At 53.8% G+C, this 22,693-nt stretch overlaps 6 protein-coding genes across 6 annotated transcripts; 3 read left to right on the top strand and 3 right to left on the bottom strand.

Annotated features, from left to right (window-relative positions):
- Positions 1 to 1,648: 1,648 nt before the first annotated feature.
- On the top strand, positions 1,649 to 3,353 carry SPBR_04889 (Ca2+:H+ antiporter; the record flags this gene model as incomplete). The annotated part of the gene is made up of 2 exons (XM_040763166.1): positions 1,649 to 2,491; positions 2,577 to 3,353. The coding sequence occupies 2 exons, from the start codon at positions 1,649 to 1,651 to the stop codon at positions 3,351 to 3,353; spliced, it is 1,620 nt and encodes a 539-aa protein (XP_040615243.1).
- Positions 3,354 to 3,793: 440 nt separating this feature from the next.
- On the bottom strand, positions 3,794 to 7,075 carry SPBR_04605 (small nucleolar ribonucleoprotein complex subunit putatrive; the record flags this gene model as incomplete). The annotated part of the gene is made up of 1 exon (XM_040762882.1): positions 3,794 to 7,075. The coding sequence occupies one exon, from the start codon at positions 7,073 to 7,075 to the stop codon at positions 3,794 to 3,796; it is 3,282 nt and encodes a 1,093-aa protein (XP_040615242.1).
- Positions 7,076 to 7,709: 634 nt separating this feature from the next.
- On the top strand, positions 7,710 to 8,139 carry SPBR_05398 (50S ribosomal protein YmL27; the record flags this gene model as incomplete). The annotated part of the gene is made up of 2 exons (XM_040763675.1): positions 7,710 to 7,895; positions 8,008 to 8,139. 2 exons carry the CDS (start codon positions 7,710 to 7,712, stop codon positions 8,137 to 8,139), a joined length of 318 nt encoding a protein of 105 aa, XP_040615241.1.
- A 488-nt stretch (positions 8,140 to 8,627) lies between these two features.
- SPBR_04666 (uncharacterized protein) lies at positions 8,628 to 11,369 on the bottom strand (the record flags this gene model as incomplete). The annotated part of the gene is made up of 2 exons (XM_040762943.1): positions 8,628 to 11,225; positions 11,301 to 11,369. The coding sequence occupies 2 exons, from the start codon at positions 11,367 to 11,369 to the stop codon at positions 8,628 to 8,630; spliced, it is 2,667 nt and encodes an 888-aa protein (XP_040615240.1).
- Positions 11,370 to 14,415: 3,046 nt separating this feature from the next.
- Positions 14,416 to 16,443, top strand: SPBR_04787 (glycerol kinase; the record flags this gene model as incomplete). Its single annotated transcript, XM_040763064.1, has 3 exons — positions 14,416 to 14,735; positions 14,821 to 15,830; positions 15,896 to 16,443. 3 exons carry the CDS (start codon positions 14,416 to 14,418, stop codon positions 16,441 to 16,443), a joined length of 1,878 nt encoding a protein of 625 aa, XP_040615239.1.
- Positions 16,444 to 17,592: 1,149 nt separating this feature from the next.
- On the bottom strand, positions 17,593 to 19,163 carry SPBR_04938 (mannose-1-phosphate guanylyltransferase; the record flags this gene model as incomplete). Its single annotated transcript, XM_040763215.1, has 4 exons — positions 17,593 to 18,489; positions 18,572 to 18,718; positions 18,888 to 18,931; positions 19,157 to 19,163. 4 exons carry the CDS (start codon positions 19,161 to 19,163, stop codon positions 17,593 to 17,595), a joined length of 1,095 nt encoding a protein of 364 aa, XP_040615238.1.
- Positions 19,164 to 22,693: the final 3,530 nt, after the last annotated feature.

The following is a 22,693-nucleotide window of genomic DNA, read 5'->3' as shown; positions in this document are numbered from 1 at the left end:
GTTCAACAGCACCTTGCTTCTGGTAGGTCCATCTCTGTTGTCAAGTTGTTCCTCTACGGTTGCCCATCATTCCCCGTTCCATGATGATTGCGCGTCGGGCGTCGGGCGTCGCAAGTCGTACAAATGCCGATGTGCGGTCGCTTCCCTGTGATCGCAATCTGCACGTCGTCGCTACATGGGCAAGTGTCATGTTCATGTCCATTATTATACTCCTTTCGACAGAACACTCCGTCGCCTTTTGCACTATTTACTTTGCCCTGGTCTGCCAAGACATGCTGCCCAATATTCTCGAGAGCAGTGCCTCGCTCAGCGATGCCGTGTTGCCCCAGCCTTGCCTCACCTTTTTGTTTCTGATCCCGACGTGCTCTTGGTTCCACTGATTTCACACACGTCGTTCCAACGACGAAACACCGTGGGACACCCCGCCGTCCATCCCCCGGCCGTCTCCTCTCTCACGTTCCTGTCTATGCTCGATGCAACCCTTGATCACAATGGCTCGCCTTCTGCTCGTTTAGAACATCTTCGTCCCTTATCTGGCAATCGTGATGGCTGCACGGTCTGATATTGCCCCATCTTTTTGTTCTTCCCGTCTTTCTTTCTACTTTGCATAGTAGGAGCTCGACACCGCTTGTTTCCCTCTCTACGCCCTGCCCACTTGAACCCCTGTATCTAAACCGTTACCTCGAGCTCGACCCCGTGCCTAGGTCTTTTGTTGTGTAATCAGTCTCCCGTCATTCCCGCGGAAATCGTGATGATGTACCTTCATCCGCGGTAGCTTGATGGAGTGTTTTCGTTACTGACAGCTGTTTTGAGTCTCTTGTCCAGTCCAGTATTTGCGGCTCAGTAAACCGAGTGTTGCCCAAATGCAGCACGTGTGAAAACGCAAAGGACAATTTTGTGCTCGCCCGATTTCACTTTCTGTCGACTCCGATATTTTCCAATAGTCCAAAATCCCTTTTGGATTAAACAGTGCAGAACGGGAGAAGACAACCAACGACAGAACTGCTACCGAAACGGACGAGAAGAATCCAACTCGCCTCCCATCGCCATCCATTCCGTAAACTGCGCCTTTCCGAACTGGCCGTTCCGACCCGTCTTATTTTGCCATTTGACATTTTTCTGCCACTTGGGCAATTTTTCCCCTTCTTCCCCAGTTTTTGCGTGGGTTTTCTGTCGTCCTTTTGTCATTCCCAATTCACAATGTGTAAGTTTCGGTTACGACAACCGCCAACCCAACTCCAAGCCTCCTTAGCACCACCCTAGAAACGCCACTATGTCTTGTCCCAACTGTCTTTGGCGCTCACACTTTCACACTCCAGTCACTTCGTATCACACTATATACCCCCGGCTTGCTCTCCCTCCCCGTCTTTGATAAAGAAACATCATACCTCACCTCCCTTTCCTCGTCTCCTCGCAGTGGCCGTCAGCTTATTTCTTTCCATTTTGTCCGGAATGACTCTTTGTCTATAATCGCTCCTTAATCTCTTCTACCTCGATATCACCTAGACATGGGTTGAGACGTCGCTCGTGCTTTTATTGTTGCAAAACTACAAGACGAGTTGTGCATCAACCACGTCTCGCAACAACGTCACTGTTGTGTCTATATTTTCACCCTTACTGCCCACTCCACCCGCACATCTCACCTACTATGCCGCAACCACATGATAATCCCAACGGCAACGGGGCCGATGCTAACAAGAATGTCGACAATGAAGCGTCTGTAGCTTTCCGCCGCGGCATCCAGAGGGCCGTTAGTGGCCTTTACGGATCCACCGACAATGATGACACCGGCAACCGCGTGGACGGCATCCTTCGTGGGGGCGCCGGCAACGAAGCTGCGCCCCTGCTGGTAGGCGCCGGCGCCAACTCGCGCCGCAGCACGTCTGGTTCATACGTCCCACACGTCCACTCTTCCGATGAAGAACACGGCTTTGCCCGCCGCCTGTTCTTCGACAAGTACCACACCCCGGGCTACGACAGCTCCAACGTCTTTGTCCGCTACCTTGCCCACGTCCTCAACATCACCAAGGCCACACTCTACTCCAGCCCCGTCAACGTCCTGCTCGTCTTCGTCCCCATCGGTATTGTCGCCGGCGCCCTCGGCTGGAGCGCCGTCACTGTCTTTACCCTGAACTTCTTCGCCATCATCCCGCTCGCTGCCGTCCTCTCCTTTGCTACTGAAGAAATCTCTGTGCGTCTCGGCGAATCCTTGGGCGGCCTGCTCAACGCTACCTTTGGCAATGCCGTCGAGCTGATTGTCAGCATTGTCGCCCTGCGTCAGGGCCAGATTGAGGTCGTTCAGTCGTCCATGCTGGGCTCCATTCTTTCCAACTTGCTGCTCGTCTTGGGCATGTGCTTCCTGCTTGGCGGTATCTGGAACATGCGCGACCGTGACAACCGGCCTATGGAGCAGAGCTTCGCCACGGTCACCGCTCAGACCAGTTGCTCGCTGATGGCACTGTCCATGGCGTCTCTGATAATTCCGGCGACAGTAAGCCAGCTGCTTTTCCCCCAACTTTCCGATTGATCAAGGTCGGCTTGACAACCCAACTTACTAACTGCTAATTCTCCTCCAGCTTTACAGCGCCATTGACGACTCCGCCGACAAGGCGGCCAAGGACGCCTCCATCCTGGTCCTGTCGCGTGGCACCGCCATCATCCTCCTGTGCCTCTATGTGCTCTTCCTCTTTTTCCAGCTGCGCACCCACTCCACCCTCTTCGACCCCGAAACCACCCCTTCCGCTAGTGTCAACGGTCTCCGCCGCGACGATGTTAGTGACGACGAAGATGATTCCCCGGCTGGTGAAGAGGAGGAGGAGCCTCACATGAACCCCTGGTCCGCTGCCGGCGTGCTCGTCGTTGTCACCTTGCTTGTGTCCGTCTGTGCTGAGTACCTGGTCGACAGTATCGACGAGATTGTCGCGTCTGGCAAGATCTCCAAGAGCTTCATCGGCTTGATTCTGCTGCCCATTGTTGGAAACGCCGCTGAGCACGTTACCGCCTGTGTTGTCGCTACCCGCAACAAGATGGATCTGGCTCTGGGAGTTGCACTCGGGTCCAGCATCCAGATCGCCCTCCTTGTCACGCCCTTCCTCGTCATTGTTGGCTGGTTGGTTCTCGACCAGCCCATGTCGCTGCGTTTCGAGACATTCGAAACGGTCGTTTTCGCCCTCAGCGTGCTCGTTGTTGCCTACACGGTCCAGGACGGCAAGTCCAACTACCTCGAGGGTGCTATGCTTATGGGCATGTACATTATCATTGCACTGGCGTTCTACGTCAGCCCTGGCGATGCCCTCGACAAGGCCATGTCTGGCGTTTACAGCGTCTTCTCCAGCGTGGCGCCCGGTGCGTGAAGCATCACCTAAGAGGAAGTCCACAAAATACGCGATTGAATACACAACTATAAAAGAATTTGTATACATGAACTCGACAACACACACATCACAGGATTGGGGGAAGAAACGATCTGAGAATAATTTCTTCTATTTTTCTTCTTCTTTTATTTGCCTCCTCAGGATACACGTTTTTCATATGTACGCATAGGTTTTGGTCATTTCGGTTGTTTTCTATTTTCTTTGGTACTTCATATTGGACTTTGGTTGTTTGTTTTTGAGCTCTTATACGCTGGTCTTTTTTGACTTTTGACATTGGTTTCAACCTGTAACAAGACTTTTTGATATCCATTGTGTTCTTTTGACTATCCCAAATGCTAAATGCTATGCGTTTTGAATACGAAGCTGCACCACATACGCCACTCTTCTCCAGCATATGTGCGCACCAGAAATGGGTTCCCCTACAGCTGCGGCTTAGCCATCGGCAGCACCACACCTTGCTTCTGAAGCACCCGCGGCTTCGTCGCGTCCTGGAACGCAAACGTTGTCGACCACTCCGGGCCCACCGGCAGACGCAGCGACCGCTCGTACTGGCTGCGCGTCTCAAATTCGTGCGGCAGCTGCGATGCCAGGTACTTTTCGTTCTTGTGCACCCGCCGTTCGCTGATAATCACCTTGTCCATCTTGGCGTCCCGGCGCACGACCATCTCGGCCTTGTTCTTGCCATTCCTGCCGTCCTTGCCGTCCTTGTTCGCGACCGCCCGCTGGTCTCGCTTGACGGCCCGCTTGCTCACGCCGTCACCGACCCACGAGCCCCATCCGGGCATGAGCGCGCTGTTCTTGTTCTTTTTGCCGCCCACCCGCGCTTGCTCCTCCTCCCACACTGCCGCCTCCTCGGCCGCCTGCCGCACCTTTTCGGCGGCAAACTCAGCCGCCGCGCCGTCTTCGCCCAGCGCCTTGCGCAGCAGCAGCTCGTTCTCGGCCCGGAATTTGAAGTACTTGCTGCGGTTGGCTGCACCGCGAGTGTCATCCGCGTCGTCGCTGTCGGAACCCGACGAGGACGTCTCAGACTCATCGACGCCGCCGTTGGCTTGGCTCGCACGGGCGGCGGCAGCAGCAGCAGCTTTTTGGGCGGCCTTCTTCGCCGCAGCAGTCTCCTTGGCGGTGGAACGGTTCTCGGCGACCGTATTCTGCGCCAGTACGTCATCCACAACAGCGGACATGACGAGACGGCCGTCCGCCGTCAGACCGGGCGTGGCATCCGCGTCAGCTCCCGTCTTCTTCGACTTCTTGTCTTTGTTACTACTACTCTTGGCCACCACTGTCCACGAGCCTGCATCACCCGGCGCCGAAGTCGTACGGGCAGGGAATGTGTTGGAGACGTCAGCGGCGGCGGTGGCGGCGGCGGCGGCGGCGGCAGCCTCACGCTCAGCAGCGGCTTGTTTCCGGCGCTCCTGGCGGTTGGGGCCAGTGTCGGCGTTGGCAGCGCGGCCCGTTTGGCCCGCAACAGGGCCGTAGCTGCGACGACCGACAGCCTTGTCGGCCGCATCGTTGTCACCATCGTCACCGTCAACGTCAACGTCAATCATGTTCTCGTCGCTGTCGTCGCCGCGATCAAGATCACGCATAATCTCCGCCACGGCCTCGTCGTTGGCCTTTTTGCGTGCAAGCTCTGCCTTCTTCATAAAGGCAATGCCCATCAGACCCTTGGGCTCCGCCTCGTCGTCCATGCCGCCTGCCGCTGCTAGCTTCTGCTTTGTCCGCAGTTTGAATGCCTCCTCATCGCTTTCCTCGCCAAAGCTGTCGCTATCGCTCTCTTCGTCTGCTTCGCCAGCCTTGCCAACGCGGCCACCACCGACACCGGCACCGTCCACGCGCCGCCGCAGTTCCTCATCCTGCCGCGCCATATCCACCAGACCCGTGCGGAACTCATCGTCCCACGCGGCACGGTTTGTGTTCTTGGCCCGCTTCGCCCAGCGGCTGTCCCGGTGCCGAGCGCCCATGCGCTCCAGCGCCCGCCGGCGGTGGGCCGCATCACGCTCTGCCTCCGAATCGTGGTCTTCGTCGACCTCGTCGTGCTCTGCATCCGAAGCGTCCAGCGCCTCCTCAGCACGTTGCCGCTCGCGACGGTGCACGCGGCGGTAGGCTTTACTCTTGATCTTCTTGATGCGCTTGGCGCGCGCCTGCTCGCGCGACTGCAGCTCGCGCGCGCGGCGCTTTTGGCCTATAATGGCCTTGAGGGCGTCCGGCGACAGCATGCTGGCCTCCTCCTCGGCCTTCTGGCGCTCTATCTGTTTTTGCTTGGCGCGCTCCTCGGCCTGTGCTTGCGGGCCGAGGCCGCTCTCCTCCATGATGGACAGGATCGTCTTTTCGAGGTCTGTTTGGGCGGATTTTTGGTTGATGGGCAGCAGATTGGCGGTATCGAGGCCCGAGGTAGCGAGCGCGCCGGCCACTTCAAAGGTCAGGTGCTCGGCACGGCGGTTCTGCTTGACGGTCTCGGTCCAGCGGTCGAGCGTCTCGTGCGCCTTGTCGGCGGCGGCGATGCGCAGCTGGCGGTCCTGCTGCATGGGCAGCAGAGGCACCTCGAGCTTCTTGTCTGAAGATGCACCGACGGCAGCCTTGATGGACTTTTTCAGGCTGCGGTCTTTGCTGCCGAGCTGGGCGTTGAACTGGTAGGGGTTCGCGGCGCGGGCTGCGTCGTCGGCGTCGCTGTCGTCTTCGTCACTGTCGCCGTTTTGGCCCGCGGCATAGGCAGAGGCGATGCTCTGAAGGGCGTTCGACTTTCCGAGACTGGCATCCTCATCCTCACCGTCCTCCTCGTCCTCCTCGTCGCTGTCGTACTCGGACGACTCTGTTGACGACAGCTCGTCACTATCACTACCATCATCATCGTCCGAGCCAGAACCAGACAGGCCCGATACGTCCGACGTGTCGTCAGATGCTGATAGATCGCTGTCATCAGCCTGCTGTCTCTTTTTTTTTCGTGTCTTGTCCTTCTTGGAGGAGGGCGCGGCTGCCTCGTCGTCCTCGTCCGACGACACAATGTCCAGCGCCGCAGCCAGATCAATGGCCTCGTCGCCCAGGTCGGCACCATCGTCACCAACGTCCTGATCTTCTCCTTCATCATCCTCGTCGAAACCGTCAAATTCGTCCGCAGCCTGTTTTGACTTTGACTTTTTGTTCTTGTTCTGTTTCGACGAACTACCACGGAAGGCAAACGCATCAAAGATCTCGTCGTCGTCGCTGTCGCCAAACGCCTCGTCGCTGTCAATCTCCGAATCGTCGTCGTCACTGCCGACGCCCTCGCGCCACTCATTGCCAGAGCTGTCACTGTGAATGTCGTTGGACGAGCCGTCCGAGTCGGCGCCGCCGTCTTCGTCGTTGCGGCCGTTGTTGGGCCGGCGTCGCTTGGCTGCACTGCCACCGCCCTCTTCGTCGTCGTCGTCGTCGCCGTCATCTCCGTCGTCATCGCGTCGGCGCTTGGTCTGGTCGCGCTCAATCTCTAGATCGCGCACGCGCACACCTTTTGTACGGGACTCGCCGATCTGTTGCTTGGCCAGCGCCATGACGTCCACTCGGCCACCCTGCCGTGTCCGGGGAGCACCGCCGCTGCTGCGTGTGCTAGACGGGCCTCCACCTGAACGGCCACCAGCACCGCCATTACCGCCAGTCTTCTTGCCGCTCTTCCGCTTCTTGTTCGGGTCCGCCAACAAGGGCCTCCCGTGGGCCTGGCGACCAGGCATCGCTTGTCTTTTGTGTTTCTTGGGAAACGGTCGATTTCGTTAAATGATTACGTGAATTGTCGATAAATTGTTCGCCGAGTACATTCGCAAGAGAACCACGCAACAATAGGGCGGTTTGCGTCTGGTTTTTCAAGTCGGGGTAAGTTAACTTGTGGATGGCAGCTGCTACTTTGCCCATAACAAAATTTCCAGCCAGCATTTTGGCATGCAATGCGAAACTTTTTTTTAGTGGGGTTTTCTGCCGCTTTTTTATCCCAACGGAAGCCTTGGTACAAAAGGCGGTGAAAGGCCGTCCTGTGGGTCCCTGGCTTCGCCGAGTCCGGTGAGAGCTTTCGGGCTATCCAATTGAAATTTGAAGCATCAAAATCGCTTTCTGAGGCTCTGGAACCACCTCAATCGACTACCAGCAACCCGACCGACGGCAAGCCAACAGCGACACCCTTCCAGGCGCACCTCCCGAACGAGTATTTTCTAGAGATCCCCCCTTAGTCTCTCTTCACTGAGCCAGAACAGTGACAGCAATTGGCCCGTGACCCATCGTCGACGCCGAACTCACTGTCGACATTGAACCAAGACTCGAGCTCTTCGTCCCATCAACCTTTCCCTTACCGTCGCCCTCTCACGCTCACACACAATGCGCGCCACCGACATTCTTCTGCGGCCATACCGCAAGCTGCGGCTCACTGTCAAGGACGTCAACAAGGGCTTCTACAAGGGCACGCGCACCGGCTCCATGGGTCGGCATACCAAGAAGGGTGGCTACGTGATTGAGTATGAGAAGGTGCGCACTTACGTCGTGCCGAGTCTGGTGGACTTTAACGTATGTTGTCATTCGTCCCCTGGCCCCTTGTCGCAGTTTACAAGATATTGAAAAAAAAAAAAAAAAAAAAAAAAAAAAAAAAAAAAAAGTAGAGCATCGCTAACCTCTGTAGCTCACCCCCTTTGTCACAAAACGCGTGCGTCCGACGTTTGGCGTGTATTCCCAGAGCGAAGGCCCGCTCAAGGGCCCGCGGAGTCCATCGCTGTATCTGGCCCGGTGGAAGGCTGAGAACGGTCTGGACTAAGCCTATGTGCAGACAAATTAAAAGGGAATGAAGGAAATGAAAGTTGAAGAAGAGCGTTTGATTTACTTACTATCTGTACATTTTTCATATTGCATAGCTCGGATGGCGGAATACCTCTAGATACAGGAGACAAGGAATTGTGTACAAAAGACAAAAGGAGAAACATGAAAGCTGTACGAATAAAACATATCGGTTGGCCATAGCCGGGCTTTGGAGGATATATAACCCACGGGTAACGATACGATTAAATTCACCAAATTTCACCTCGGACAATACCATCCTAGCAGTGTTTACTTGTGCTGTCATACACGGCTGTTGCAGAAAAGAAAGTATAAATATACAAAGCGGAAAGATGGACAACTTGATACAAGTTGGCGTACACTTCGCAACGAGAGCACTCTATATACTAACTACATGGCCGTGATGTGCTCGTCTGCGTTTAGGATCAGTATTTACTGATGCAAATCGTGTTTCTGCGCGCTCTCTTGTCAATGCGCGGGCGTCATGGGGGCCGCAGGTGACGGTTTTGCCGAAGTCTCCTGCAAGCCCGGCACGCCAGCAGTCGACTGCAGCGTCACCATGCTTGCCGTCTCGGCATCTTTGTTTAGCGAGAACGGTAGCGCGATGCCGCCGAGGAACGGCCGCTTGCCCGTCGAGCCCACATGGTTGGCGTCGCCAGCAGCCCTGGCCGCATCGTAGGGTGTCAACAGTTTACCCCGGGCAGGCTTTTCCATAGTGGTGGCATCACTGGACATGCCATTGGGCATGCCATTGGGCATACTGTCGGTCATGCTGTCGCCATTCGCCAGCGTCGATTCCTCTGGCAGGAGAACTGGAATTGGAGTCGGTGCTGGCATCGGCTCATCCTGCCCGTCGGCTTGGTTCTCGTTCCGCACATATCGCCGGCGCGATCTACTGCGGTCATCTGCACGTGTTGCAGCTTCCTTTTCCCCTGGTACAGCCGACGAGTCACGGCCACGGAGTAACGGATCGGCCGCGGCCGGGTCCGCTGCCACCTCCTTCGGCGCTCCCTGGGCATCATGCTCGCGGGCGTCCTGCTCACGCTCAACCGTCGACTCGTCGTGCTTCGAACCCCACAGAGACCACAGGGCCAAACCGTGACTCTGCTTGCGAGGGCCGTGCTCGGTCAGGTCCTCTCCAATCTTGACACAGCCGGCCAAGGCGCTCGGCGGCGGGTGCTCACCAGGACCAAACGACTCGAAGCCGACGGCAGCGTCGCGGAGGCGCTTCTTAAGCACTTTGCTCCGGTCGCGAGAGTAACGGCTGTCCCACTGCTGCTTCGTGGCCGTCCACCTTCGAACGGGGCCTTCTTTGGGCACGCCAACATATGCGGGGTTCTCGAGTGCCATTTTCGTGCCGGGCAGCTCATCAGGGGGCGCGAGCGGATAGACGTCGCCGTGGCGGGTGACCCGCTGGCGAATCATGTGGTGTTTGAAAGGCGGGAGCGAGTCACCTGCCTTTCCAATATGCTGGCAAGGACCGGCACAATCGTCCACCTCTTTCTTAGTACTTGCTTGTGCATGGTCGTACGTGGCGGGAGCATGAGCAGCACCCCCTGAGGCAGTCGTGTCGGTGTGAGCAGGCCTAGATGAAGCACCATCGGGGGGCGCGTCCAAATCCGAGCTCGAGGCCGAGATAACAGAAATTGCATCGTCATCTAAGATGTCTATTTCCGTCTTTTGTGCGCGTGCCAGGACCCAGGCGCCAAACTGCGCAATCGACCGGAACATGAACTTGGCCGGGCGTGTGAAGCTCAACGTCGTTGCCACATGGCACAAGTCGTCCCAGACCTGGAGCTGGACATCCGTGGGAGGGTAGCGCGCGATCTGCGCCTTGGCTTCTTCATCGAGGCTGGCCTCGGGGCCCGCGTACTTTGCCGGGTCGGCGCACTTGTGGGCAACATACATCTGCTCGTCTCGCAAAATCTCACCGCCGCCGGAGATTATCAACAGCGGAGGGAGTCCACCAAGCGTGGGCTGCAGGGCCGGGCTGACAAGCGGATGGCTAAGCATGTTGTTGGTCGTGTACATGTGGATCTGCTCGTTGACCAGAATTTCTTCGGTCCCGTCGTTCGCCACCAGTTTCAAGTTGTTGGCCGCAAACATGTTTAGCTTTGCCTCGTTCTCAGCCGCTTCTTCAGCTTCCGTAAGAGGCGGCGATGGGCACGCAGAAACGCCGCTGCCAGTACTATCTTTGCCCTTTGTCGCATGAAACTCCGCCCGGGCCCTTTGGTTCATCTTGTCCACTTCCTCGAGAACAGTGGCGCTCGGAGGAGGCCAGGATTTGGACGGTCGCTGGTGGAAGCCGTAAGGTGGGATGTAGTCGAACGGCGCGTCGACGGTCAAGCTGGGGAATGAATGCGTCAGGTCAACCCAGGGGCTGATGAGGATTGCGCCGGCAGGAAGCGCAATCCCACGATCACGCAAAACGACGAGAAGCGACAAAACCATACCGCCACCAGCGGAATCGCCAGCCAGTACGATGGTATTCGCATCGTTACCCTGCAGGCTGAGCAGGTGCAGGTAAGCGCCCAGGCAGTCGTGCAAGCCGCAAGGGAAAGGAAACTGTGGAGCGAGACGGTACCGTGGCGCAAACACGCGGGCCTTGAGCTTCCGCGCATGTCGTTGCAATTGATAGCGGTGCTCGTGAACGCTGCCCAGATAGTAGGCGCCGCCATGAATGTAGAACATGACACGTCGGGCAGGTTTGCCTCCGTCGTTCTTCTTGCGCTCGGTGTAATTGGACTTCATCTCGATCCATTCGGCCTGCAACGGACTCTTTGGTTTGCGCCACTGCCACCATTTTTTGCCGCCAACAAGGCGAAGGCCATCGGGGCCAAGTTGTGTCTGCAGTGCCGTGGCAGCTTCGGCAAGGTGCTCGTCGGAGATTGTGACAATCTCAAGGCGGATCCAGGTCGGGGCCGGCACCCACTGAGCCATAAAAGCCTGCACCTCTTCGACAGTGTGGTGCGAGGCATAGATGAGAAAAGTGCGCACAAGATTCAGGCCTTGGTCGTAAGGAAGGTGAGCCGTTGGTCGCTGACGCCGGGGAGTGCGGTTGAGGAACTATGAGTGGTGTCAGTGGCCACAAAGAAGGGGTAGACCTGCAGCTAGAAGGATCCCGCAAAGGGTTCAGCTTACATGTGAGAAGAAAGTTGCAACAACCGCGGGCGAAACCGCCATAGAGACGGACAGCGTATTGACAACCATCGTCGAGGTAACGAGAAGACGAAATAAGAGGCCAAGATACCTACACGTCGTGCCAACGAGCTGCCAATGTCAAACAAATGTTTTGGGAAATGGGGTGTGATAGCAGACGATGCGGAGGAGACATCATGATCCTCGGAGTCAGGTGCCTCGGTTATTGCCAGTCGCGTCCGAGTGTCTTAGATTTCGATGGCTACGCAGCTAGATTAGGTTTCTCGAGTGTTGTTTTCTCCGTCTTGTCTTTCGTTTCGTTCTTTATCCAATGTTGTCTTCGTTTCGCCTCATTTTTGTCCTTGGTTTGCTGGCCTGGGTCCTGTCTCGAGTTTCCCCTTTGCTGGAAGTTGTAGCTGTGCAGTGTAGGACCTTTGGCTTGTTCCTGGCATTTCCACGGCGCATTGTTAGATCCGGTCCTCGTTAGTGATGTCATGGCAGAGCCGCGGGCCATGAAATTGAGTGGATCCAACGGATCCAGCGACATGTAGCGCCACGGGCGCACTGTTTTCAAGTCGGACTACGCCAGGCACGTCGGGGACTGATCTTCAGGTATATCGCCCAAAACAACACCTGGAGCTGGACTCCCGGGTTTGCAAAATACGAAAGTATCCAGCAACGATCAGCATTTTCAGGCAAGATTTTAACATTATTTGCAAGAAATGGCCACGCTAAACGTCGTTCTAGTAGTCTGGCAGTGTTGCAACGGCGGTTTCTGGAGCGGATGGATTATCGATGTCGTGAGGTCGTCCAAAAATTTCGAAAAGATGGACAGGACAGAGTAGAGTTGTCCACTACCAAAACCAGTTGAGATGGTAAACAAGTCCGCGTGTTATTGAATTCGTTAATCTGTCGGGTGGCGGCATGTCAGCAACAGTGGCAGAAACAACTCAGCCGCATGGATCATAGCGGATGGGTAAGGTTTCTTCTCTAGAGTCCTGAAGTGTTCGACTGCATCATATGTCTATAAAGTTGCCTGGGCGAAGACACATGTTAGCTTGGAGGTCAATTGAGGCAAGACAATGAAATCTTGAAGGTTGTCCTAGACACACGCTGTGGAGATACTCTAAAATGAGTGGTCTTACACGAATGGAGACTTGACTCAGTATGCTGTTGTCGTCTATCCGGGCCAGCACTGCCGCCGCACGAGATGTATTTCCGTGTAATTACAGATAACCCCGTAGAGAGTCATATCCCAGCGCCAGGTGCGGCAAATGCCAATGGGCACTTGGACATGACGGATGCCATAACGCATTCCTTCAAAGCAAGTTGGCCTATGGGAATTTGCTGTATACCAGTGTGCCCTGGACTCGGATTCTGGGTTACAATGGCCGCGGCGAGACACATTGGATAGCCTTGAATCACGGCCGGAGATGCTCACGCCCTACCATCGCAACGGCAACGTCAGTGTGGATTTTCGAATCAGAAGAGTCAGGACACTTACCGCCTGTCCGTGAAAGCTCCAGATGGGTCATGTCCAGTTGATAGAATGCGTGGCCATTAAATAGGGGGAAGCTTGCAAAGCCCAAAACTGTTGAGGGGTTATCAACACAACTCTGTACGACATACGCCGTCGCGCCTTCTGTTTTGGGGCCGTCCGTCCCTTCCGTTTGGTTGCGCATAGTGCAGGTCACGACACATGTGATCAAATGAAGATGAGACTAATACGTCTACTCACAAAGTGAAGATATTGCGAATTTACGTTCATCAAATCCTTTTGGCCCTACGGTTCTCGATTGATAGCAGAGCAAATTTGAAAATGCATAAGCATGTCCACGTCTCCAAATGTGCTTATATCCTCCAGATTTGTCCATCAACAACGACGAAATTACACTTACAACTTTGGCCCTACCACGAAATTACTTTGTATTATTTTCACAAAGCCACAAAATAACACAAAAAAGGAATGCAATAATAGATACGATAAAATTTTCCACGCGACAATTACTGCCACCTTGTCACAGTTGCACCACTCCCGAGGTGCCGGACACGAGGGAGGACCTCGGTGCATCGGTATGTTGAGCCCGAGTCTCGCAAAGTCGCTCCGTCTAAGGGGAGCCGAAGGCCAACTGTGGGCCGTTTCCAGATCTTCCTCCAATCATTCTGCCATCCAGCAGCATGGAGTGGACTCTTGGTACGGCCAAAGCCTGTGGGGATTTCATGGATCTTGCCACAGCGCCAGGTTCAAGCACCACCAAAAAAGGGAGTCTCCAAAACTTTCTCCAAAAAGTGGAAGAAAAGGAAAGCGCAGGCAAGAACGACCCAGTGTTCGGGGCATCGCTATTCGGCATTTCCAGTTACGGCGTAAGATACATCCACAAAAGCGTGTAAGTTGATCACACGGAAAGAGCAAATAGCGAGAAAAACTAGAAGTGACGAGCCACGAGGCGCCATGGTGGTTTCTTGGGACGATTGCGTCCTTTTTGTCCTTTGTTCCTTCCCCAGAACAGCTGTCAAATCCATCCCCTCATCTCCCGGTCCTCTTTTACGACGTCCTGCCCGATTTGTTCTCCAAATTTATCGTCTCCCGTCTTCGTTCTTTTCCAATTTTTGAGACAAGCTAAATCGATCTCGCCATACGTCTCGGCTTTGCCTAGCTGATCCGTTCCTCAAGCGCCAGTTTTGCAACCAGCCTTTGTCCCCTTGCACGAGCATTTGCTATTTTGTACTTACCCCTGCCGGACTTTTGCGTTTGCGCGACCCCAAGAGCTAGGAACGAGCTGGCTGGGAGTGACGTATTCAATTCTAGAATTCGAGCAGTGCAAATCACAAAAACAGCGAATCTTTGTTCTTTCACCTACAAAACGACGACGTCACGTACAACCGACGACGCCGCTCCTCCTCACTCACCTTGCCGCCACTAAACGGAAGTAACGGTCGCTGCAATTGAAGGCCGCTGTGCCATTCCGTCCGATATACCTCCGCGGCCCCCGGGTCTTTTCTTCGCCGTTTTTTTTCTTCTTCTTCACCATCTTTAAGGCCGTCGCTGTCTACTTCTCCTCTACTTCTCCTTCATTGCCCGTCAAACACCCAGAGTCTTCCGGTACCAGTTGCCACGATGGCGGAAAACAACAGCAACGTCGTCGAATTCCCCACCAACCCCGCCGTGTATCAGCGGAAGCCGAGACGACTTCGCATCGACGAGCTGGACGAGGCTGCGTCTGAGCTGGCCACAGCAACTGCTTCTGAGCGTACAACTCCTCAGGCGGAGAGATTGCCTGCCGATCTTTTCGTGACTGACGAAGAGAAGGAACGGAAATGGTTCGTTGGCAGCATCGACCAGGGCACTACGTCATCACGGTTTATCATCTTCGATGGTGATGGTTCTCCCGTTGCCAGCCACCAGCTCGAGTTTGAGAACCTGTATCCCAACTCAGGGTGAGTGCTGTTGCCATTGCTTCCAAAGGGAGCTCGGTTCCGACGCTCCACTGCCAAATAACTGCTAATGGGTCTCTTCCTTCAGATGGCACGAGCATGACCCAATGGAGCTCCTTGCCTCCGTCACGACGTGCATGGAGAAGGCGGTCGAGCAATTCGTCGAGAAGGGCCATTCCAAGCAGCTCATCCGCTCAGTTGGCATCACGAACCAGCGCGAGACGACTCTTGTATGGGATTCAGAGACCGGTGAGCCACTGTACAACGCCGTTGTGTGGCCCGATACACGCACAACCGGCCTCGTGCGTCAATTGAAGAACGCCCCCAAGGCCGACACACTCCAGGACATCTGCGGTCTGCCGCTCTCGACATACCCAAGCAGTGTCAAGTTAAGGTGGCTGCTAGACAATGTCGAAGCTGTGCGCAAGGCCTCGGAGGAGGGCCGGCTGGCCTTTGGTACGGTCGACTCCTGGCTCATTTACAAGCTCAACGGCGGCCCCACCGGCGGCCACGACGGCAAAGGTGTGCACGTCACCGACAGCACAAACGCCAGCCGTACCATGTTCATGAACCTCAAGACTCTCAAGTACGACGACCGCCTGCTCGCGTTCTTCGGCATCGACCCCGCAAAAATCCAGCTGCCACGAATTGTACCCTCGTCCGATGCGGAGGCATTTGGCTCCATCGCCGACGGCCCTCTCGAGGGCATTCGCATCGCTGGCTGCTTGGGCGACCAGTCCAGTGCACTTGTCGGGCAGTGCGGCTTCCATCCGGGCCAGGCTAAGAACACCTATGGCACGGGATGCTTTTTGCTCTACAACGTCGGTACTGAACCCGTCATTTCGAAGCAGGGTCTGTTGGCCACTGTTGCCTACGACTTTGGTCACGGCACCAAGCCCATCTACGCTCTCGAAGGCAGTATTGCGGTCGCCGGCGCCGGTGTCAAGTTTTTGACAAACAACATGGGATTCGCCAAAGAGTCGCACGAAATCACAGAACTGGCCGAGTCAGTCCCCAACAACGGCGGTGTCGTGTTTGTTACGGCCTTTAGTGGTCTTTTCGCACCTTACTGGATCGATGATGCCAAAGGCACTCTCTGTACGTAGCTGCCTGCTCTTCATCATTTCCGCATCTTACTTTACTGACCTTGTTTGCACCCACAGTCGGCCTTACCCAGTTCACGAAGAAGGCACATATCGCCCGGGCCACCCTTGAGGCTACCTGCTACCAGACCAAGGCCATCCTTGACGCCATGGAGCGCGACAGCGGCAAGCGCCTCGAGAGCTTAGCCGTTGACGGCGGCCTCTCCAACAGCGACCTGACCATGCAGTTCCAGGCCGACGTTACCGGCATCCCTGTTGATCGTCCCGCTATGCGCGAGACGACGGCTCTGGGTGCCGCTATTGCTGCCGGCCTTGCTACTGGTGTGTGGAACAAGCTGACGGATCTTCGGGACGTCAACCGCTCCGGCCGCAAGATCTTCCAGCCGTGCGAGGACCGCGCCCCCATTGGCCGCATGGTGCGCAAGTGGGAGCAAGCCGTGGAGATGAGCCGCGGCTGGGTGCTGACCGAGGCCGACGCCCAGGAGGAGGCGGAACGGGAAGAGGCCGACAAGGCCTTGGCCAAGGAGACGGCTGATGCGGAGGCCGCGGCCGCCGAAGAGTCCAAGGCAGAAGTCGTGCACGTCGAGTCTGCAACCAAAGCTGCATAACGAAGACGCCAAGGGGCGAAACAGGAAAACATAAAGCGATGCGTATCTCCTGCCTTCTGTATAGTCGGAATAAGACAAAGATATAATGGACATGTATATATGAGTACCTATTTCTTGTGTTGACACCATTGAAAGGTTAAATCTGAAGCAATATTTCGTGCACTGTCAAAACCCACTCAAGCGAGCGATGCTCGACTGCAGATGGAATTTTCTTTCCCTTCTTCTCCTGACTACAACATACGTGTACGCAAATCCGCCTATTACCACAGAGTGAAACATGCCAGCACAGGCCGAAACAGAGATGGCCCTTGCCGTTTTCAGCGTGTATTACGCTCGTTTGCCCGCTCGCGTGTCTGTCTCAGTTATTAGTCTACATTCCAGTCGAACCTACGGACCGTGCACGATACTAGATTACCGTTTTCCAAAGAAGCTGCTGTAGTTTTTCCCGCACGATATTTTCAATTATTCCTTCTATCAAGCACCATCTTATTTTTGAGTTCTTTGTGAGCGAAATACAGGGTACATGTAATAAAAGAGTCACCTAAAACAGTCGAAAACTAGGAGACAACGCATGGACTTGGAAGAAACGTGTTGGGAGAGGAGAGTGGTCGGATCAAAAAGAAACGAGAAACAAGACAACAAATGAGTATCAAACAAGAAAAGTAGACACCAAATACATCAGGGTCAAAGTATAAAGGATGCAACCGGGCCATCGAGACAGTGCAGTGGTTCCAAAAGATCGTTGCAATCGACATGCGGCAAGACACAAAACAAAACAACCGCGTCCCATCAGTGCAAAAATACCCAATTCAAGACGAGGAATCGGTGCTGCCAAAATAAAAACAAAGTAAAAAATTGAGGTTTTAAAAATAAAGTATAGGATATATTTTGACGAGTTATAATCGAGGTTGCAAGGCTGGTCAAGTCACAGCCGGAGAACGAGGAGAAAAAGCGCAGAGCAGACGGGAGAAAAAGAAAATAAGGAGAAAAATTGTCTGGTCGCGAAACGGGAGATCTGGCTCACTCCCGCAAAAGGAGCCGGCCCGCGGTTGGATTTCCAGTTTGATCTATTTTTATTTTGTTTTGTTTTGTCGATCAAACAAACAGGAACATAAGAGAAGACAAGAAACGACAAACATTACACCCATATTACATAATGACTTGGGGTCTGTCGACATTCGCCTTGATGCTCTTGTGGGGAAGCACGCTGCCGCCGTTGACGTAGACCTCGTCGCCGATAGTGACGTCGTCACCCAGGACGGTAACGTTCTCCAGGCGGGCCCAGCGGCCGACGGTGCTGTGCCAGCCGACAATGGTGCTCTTGATCCAGGCGTGGTCCTTCACCTTAGATTCGGCCAACAGGACGCAGCGCTGCAGGCGGACGCCGTCGCCGACAACGACACCGGGGCCAATGGTCACATTGGGACCTATCCGGCAGTTGTTGCCAATCTTGGCAGTAGGGTCGATCAGGACGTTGCCACCGTGCACGTAGGACTCGGTCGAGGGCGCGAGCAGCTTCGAGCCCTGCTTCGTCAGGGAGGACAGGTATAGGCATGTACCGGTCAGGAAGTCCTTGGGCTGGCCAACGTCCATCCAGTAGCCCTCCAGGTCAAACGAGTGCAATTGGCCATCGGTGACCATGGCAGGGAAAGTCTCCTGTTCAATCGACGTGGGGCGCAGTTCGATGCGGTCCAGCACGGAGGTGTTGAAGATGTACAGGCCGGCGTTAATGCGGTTGCCAACAAACTCGACGGGCTTCTCAACGAAGCGGTCGATGCGCGACGGGTGGTCGGGCTTGTGGACAATGACACCGTACTTGGACGGCTCCTCGACCTTGGTGACAGCAATCGTACCCTCGTCACCGTGCGCCTTATGGAACCCTGCCAGCTCTTTAAAGGGGAATTCGCAAATGACGTCGGAGTTGAGGACGAAGAAAGGAGACTCATCCTTGCGCAAGACATCCTCAGCCAGCTTCAGGGGGCCGGCAGTGCCCAGGGGCTCGGTCTCGATAGAGAATGTGATGTTAATGCCAAACTTGGTGGCAATCTGTTTGTAGGGGGTAACAATATTAGCACAATATTAGCAACTATGGTGGCTTCATTCGGGGTCACAAATGTGCGCAACGTACCTCAGATAGACGGTCCTCCATCAGTTCAGGACGGTAGTTGACGGCGAGAACGACATCGGTAACTCCTGCATCGGCCAGTGCCTCGATCTGGTGCAGGATCATGGGCTTGTTGCCAAACTCGACGAGGGGCTTGGGAATAGAGAGGGTCTAGAAGGGACGCGCGAGAAGCTTAACGTTAGCGACTATACGTCGAAAGAGTAGAGTATGCTGAGGGACGAGGTGGTCTGCAACCGATGCTGCCCGTAGTCGCGAAAAAAAACAGTGCTCAGAGACAGGAAGTTCAGATGTGCAGAACAAGGCGGTGGGTGGTGCATACAAGAGGCCGAAGACGCGTGCCGAAGCCGCCGACAAGAATGAGAGCTGCAGAAAGGAGAAGAAAAACATGTTAGCGAACTGGGCTTGTCAAGAAAAGTAGCTGGAGTAGAAAGTGGGCGCGACAGAGAGTGGTGAACGCGAGCCGAGAAGCTCCCAAGAGAGGGGGGGGCAGCAAGCTGCGGAGGGGCAAGGCGAGGCACACTTCGCAAAACCAAAAGCTGGATAGCGAGCAGGAGGAAGAGTATTGCACAGACGCTGCCATAAACGTACCCTTCATACTGATGTTGGAAAAGTAATTAGGTGACGAGAAGTCGAATGGAGGCGAGGAAATCTAAAAATCAAACAGGACGAGATGCGTGGTAGATGCGAAAATCGTCGGTAGATTAAACGGGTTTGCAAAAACGAGCGTATCGAAGTGAAACGAAGGAGACTGCAAAGCTTTGAAAAGAAGAAGAGGGACCCCGGGCCAAGGAGGTTTAAGGGTTGGAGATTGTCGACAAAAGACGCTTTGTTGGAATTTGTTTATAGCGATTGAGAGGTTCAAAGTGGAAAGGAGACGAGAGGAGAGGAAAGAAAACAGGAGACACGAGAAACGAGGCGGAAGGTGGAAGGTGTCCTGAAGTCGTCCGAAAATGGACAAGTGGGAAAAGGCTTGGTAGACGTTCGAAGCAGGACGGGGGAAGGAGCCACCATGGAGAAGGAAAAGGGGTGCCAATTCGGAGGGGAGATCACAGTGGGGTGCCAGTACTTGCCTACGTGGTCGTTGTGCTTCTGACTAGGGAGCACAGTGTGATGAAGGAGGTATTCATTAGCACCTAATACATTGCAACTGAGCAAAGCTACAGAGAGCATTGGGCGGCGCACTTTAGCACGAGCTGGGGAAGGAACGAGGGGTGCCAGCAACGGCCGAGAAGCAGAAACTACGGTGCTAAAAATTGAATAAGGGGGGAAGGAGCGAACGACGAAGAATGTAAATCGTATGTCTCGCCGCTTTGGGGAGTTTAGTTTGTGAGACTACCCGGACCTGGTGGTTGAGGCAGAAATTGCTACAGAGTAGGCGAAGTACCTGCTACCGTCGTTCTTCTGTCTCATAACGGTGCTCTATTGGTTCTACGGCTCTCTTTCTTTTGCGATTATTGGCCTCACTGTGTGACGAGGTATTTCGAGGTCGTGTGGTAACACATGACGAGAAGGAGCGAGGATGGCCCTTTTAGCGGGCAGTTGGGATTACTTTCTGTTTTGGGAAGTGTTGTTGGAAGTAGATGCATTGTCAAAGGTGGCTTAGTGAACCGAAAACGACCAAAGAGCTTTTACGCTGCGAGGCTGCTTTCACTCCGTATCTACGAGGTAGAGTCTATTATTGACAGTTCCTTTCATGCGAAGACTGCAATAGGAGGTGTCCCACTATGCCAGTCTCGAATCCGTTATTGTGACTTTTTGCATGTCCTTTGGAGCCAAAGACGGCTCTAGGTTAAGTTACTAAGAATAGGGGCAGTTGAGGGACCCGCAAAACAGCTGAAGAATAGCATGGGCACGGCAAGATTGAAAGACAGGACGAAACGAAAGGGGCCCCCAAGGCGGCGAACAGACGCCATAACGAAAGGGCAGGGAGTGCGACAGGCTGGCGGTGCCCAGGTTCATTTATGAGTTAATTTTGTTAGGGCACCACGTTAAGGACTGGACTGGACCAGACTGATCGTCCCCGCTGGACTTCCTAGCGAGCAATTCGCTTGCCATGTCATGTGGTGCGATAGTTCTTGTCAATCAGGCTTCTTGAGAAAGAAGGAAGGGAAGAAGTACGAGTAAAGAACGTGTTGGGGTCGGGGAGGAGTGATTTTCCCCTTCCCCCCAAATCCAGGCTGTGGCAAACCCAGAACAACAGGAAAGACTAATGCTCCATAAAGCAGTCGTTATTCTTTTCATGCGTTTAAATTGGAAGGCGTCATGCCTTTTGATTTTTGGGATCACCAGATTTGGCGGTGGTAATGATGTCGTACCTCTACGCCATATATGTTAATCCTGGAAATTTCAGTTCAGCCCTTCTTCAATTTTCCACATACGGTTTGATGATGTCGGCCAGGCCGTAGTTGCTCGTATTGACGCATTTGCCCCTTCGCATTTCAGATACGACATCAATACAGCGAGATTGCTAGACTTAACCTTCCGTGGCCTCATTAGCGGGAAGGGAAAGGAGATTTGCGGGACGAGGGAACGAGATGTCACATCCGTCGCCAACAGTCCCTGTCAAACAATGGCATACTCCGAAAATAGGGCATGTTCTTATGTTAATTAGGGAAGGTGATCAGCATGTCTGTACCAGAAACATTGTTTTGATTTGTTCTGGAACACTGGCAAAAAAGGGAATAAGAATGGCAAATGCAAGGTGGAAGAGTTAACTCGTGTTGATGGCCGCGTTCAGTGATTGGCTCAGGCAACTCACATGCTAATTTCACCGGAAAAAAATTATTTCACAGTAGAACATCGATTTTAAAATACACAGAAATAATTCCGCCAGGGCGGCGCGTGAAATTAACACAAACCCGGGACTTCCCCAAAGGGATAAATGTTTATGGCGCCCTGTCTGCGGAGCATTGGATGTTTTTCATTTCATGTAATACCACGGTGACCTCCTTTGCACAACAACAGTGATCAACGGTTATCGAGCTGAAAGAGAACGAACCCGTGGCTTTAATGATGATGGTCAAACCACACGGAGCCTGCTCAATCAAGGGTAATGTGCGCCGGCACTTGGTAATTGTCCATCCAATGCTGGGCCCGGCAGCCTTGTCCTCCTGTACTTTGTGTATCAGCAGCCGCACCAAATAGTTTTTAGTAAAGGACCGCTCGCTACCTCTCAATCAATTGCCAATATAGCGAAATATAAAAATACCGAATACGCTCAGTTTGTTGACAACTATGCCACTATAAATGGCATTGTATATTGAAATATTATCGAAGCTGTACCAAGCAGGTGCAGATCAGCCAGATGGAATGGATTGGGGAGAAAAAAAGTGAACGATAGTCATGCCGTGAAGGTTATAAAATGGGTTTGTGAATCCTTGCAAAAGTGGAAAGCACAGAGACACGAAAAGAACGTATGCAAACCACCGAGTGAACAGAAAGATTGAAAATTGTAAAACGCTGGAGCACCCAGACGGCTCACTGACTCACATTCTGGAAATCTGTCTTGGCCGACACCACCTGTTACCAGGAGAGACAGCTCCGGTTGTTTGTTCAACTAAAGAGAGACAGAAAGAAAATAAAATGCAAAATCTTGAAGCGCGCTATGTTTTGAAAAATGAAAGGCCATTCTGGCCGCCGCCGTTTCGTCTCATCAGTCTGGCAAACCATGCATCAAAATGGTCATTAAAAGGCTCAAATCTAACCTCCAGTCGGTCAAGAAACAATATGCCACAAATGAATGACAGGAATAAAATGGGCAAGAAAGAAAAAAAGAAAACAAAGTCCAGGGATTATGTTTCCATAAGGCTATGGCAAGTAAACTAACAGCATCGGACATACCATTAGCTACGTTATTGTGCAGCAAAGTCGATCCGGTCCGAGGATTTGCCCAACTGAAAGCCGTGAAGGACTCACAATTATCTCGGGTCGAGCTCGGTTGGGCGGATCGTTTCCCAAGAGTCCCCGGATGGAGGACTGCAGGCCACAATTGCAAAACCTGGGGCAATCCACATATTGACATCGGGTCCAGTGGTCATGAAGGTCATGAAGGTCAGAATGAAACATAAAAGAAAAGGAGTGGCGCAGAAAGCAAAAGTAAAAAAATGGCCAAAATCAAAATATTGT

This window comes from Sporothrix brasiliensis (genome assembly GCF_000820605.1).
Source record: "Sporothrix brasiliensis 5110 chromosome Unknown Cont21, whole genome shotgun sequence".
NCBI classification, from domain to species: domain Eukaryota; kingdom Fungi; phylum Ascomycota; class Sordariomycetes; order Ophiostomatales; family Ophiostomataceae; genus Sporothrix; species Sporothrix brasiliensis.
The sequence above is the reverse complement of the archived record's forward strand: the minus strand, read 5'-3'. Positions and strand labels throughout refer to the sequence as shown.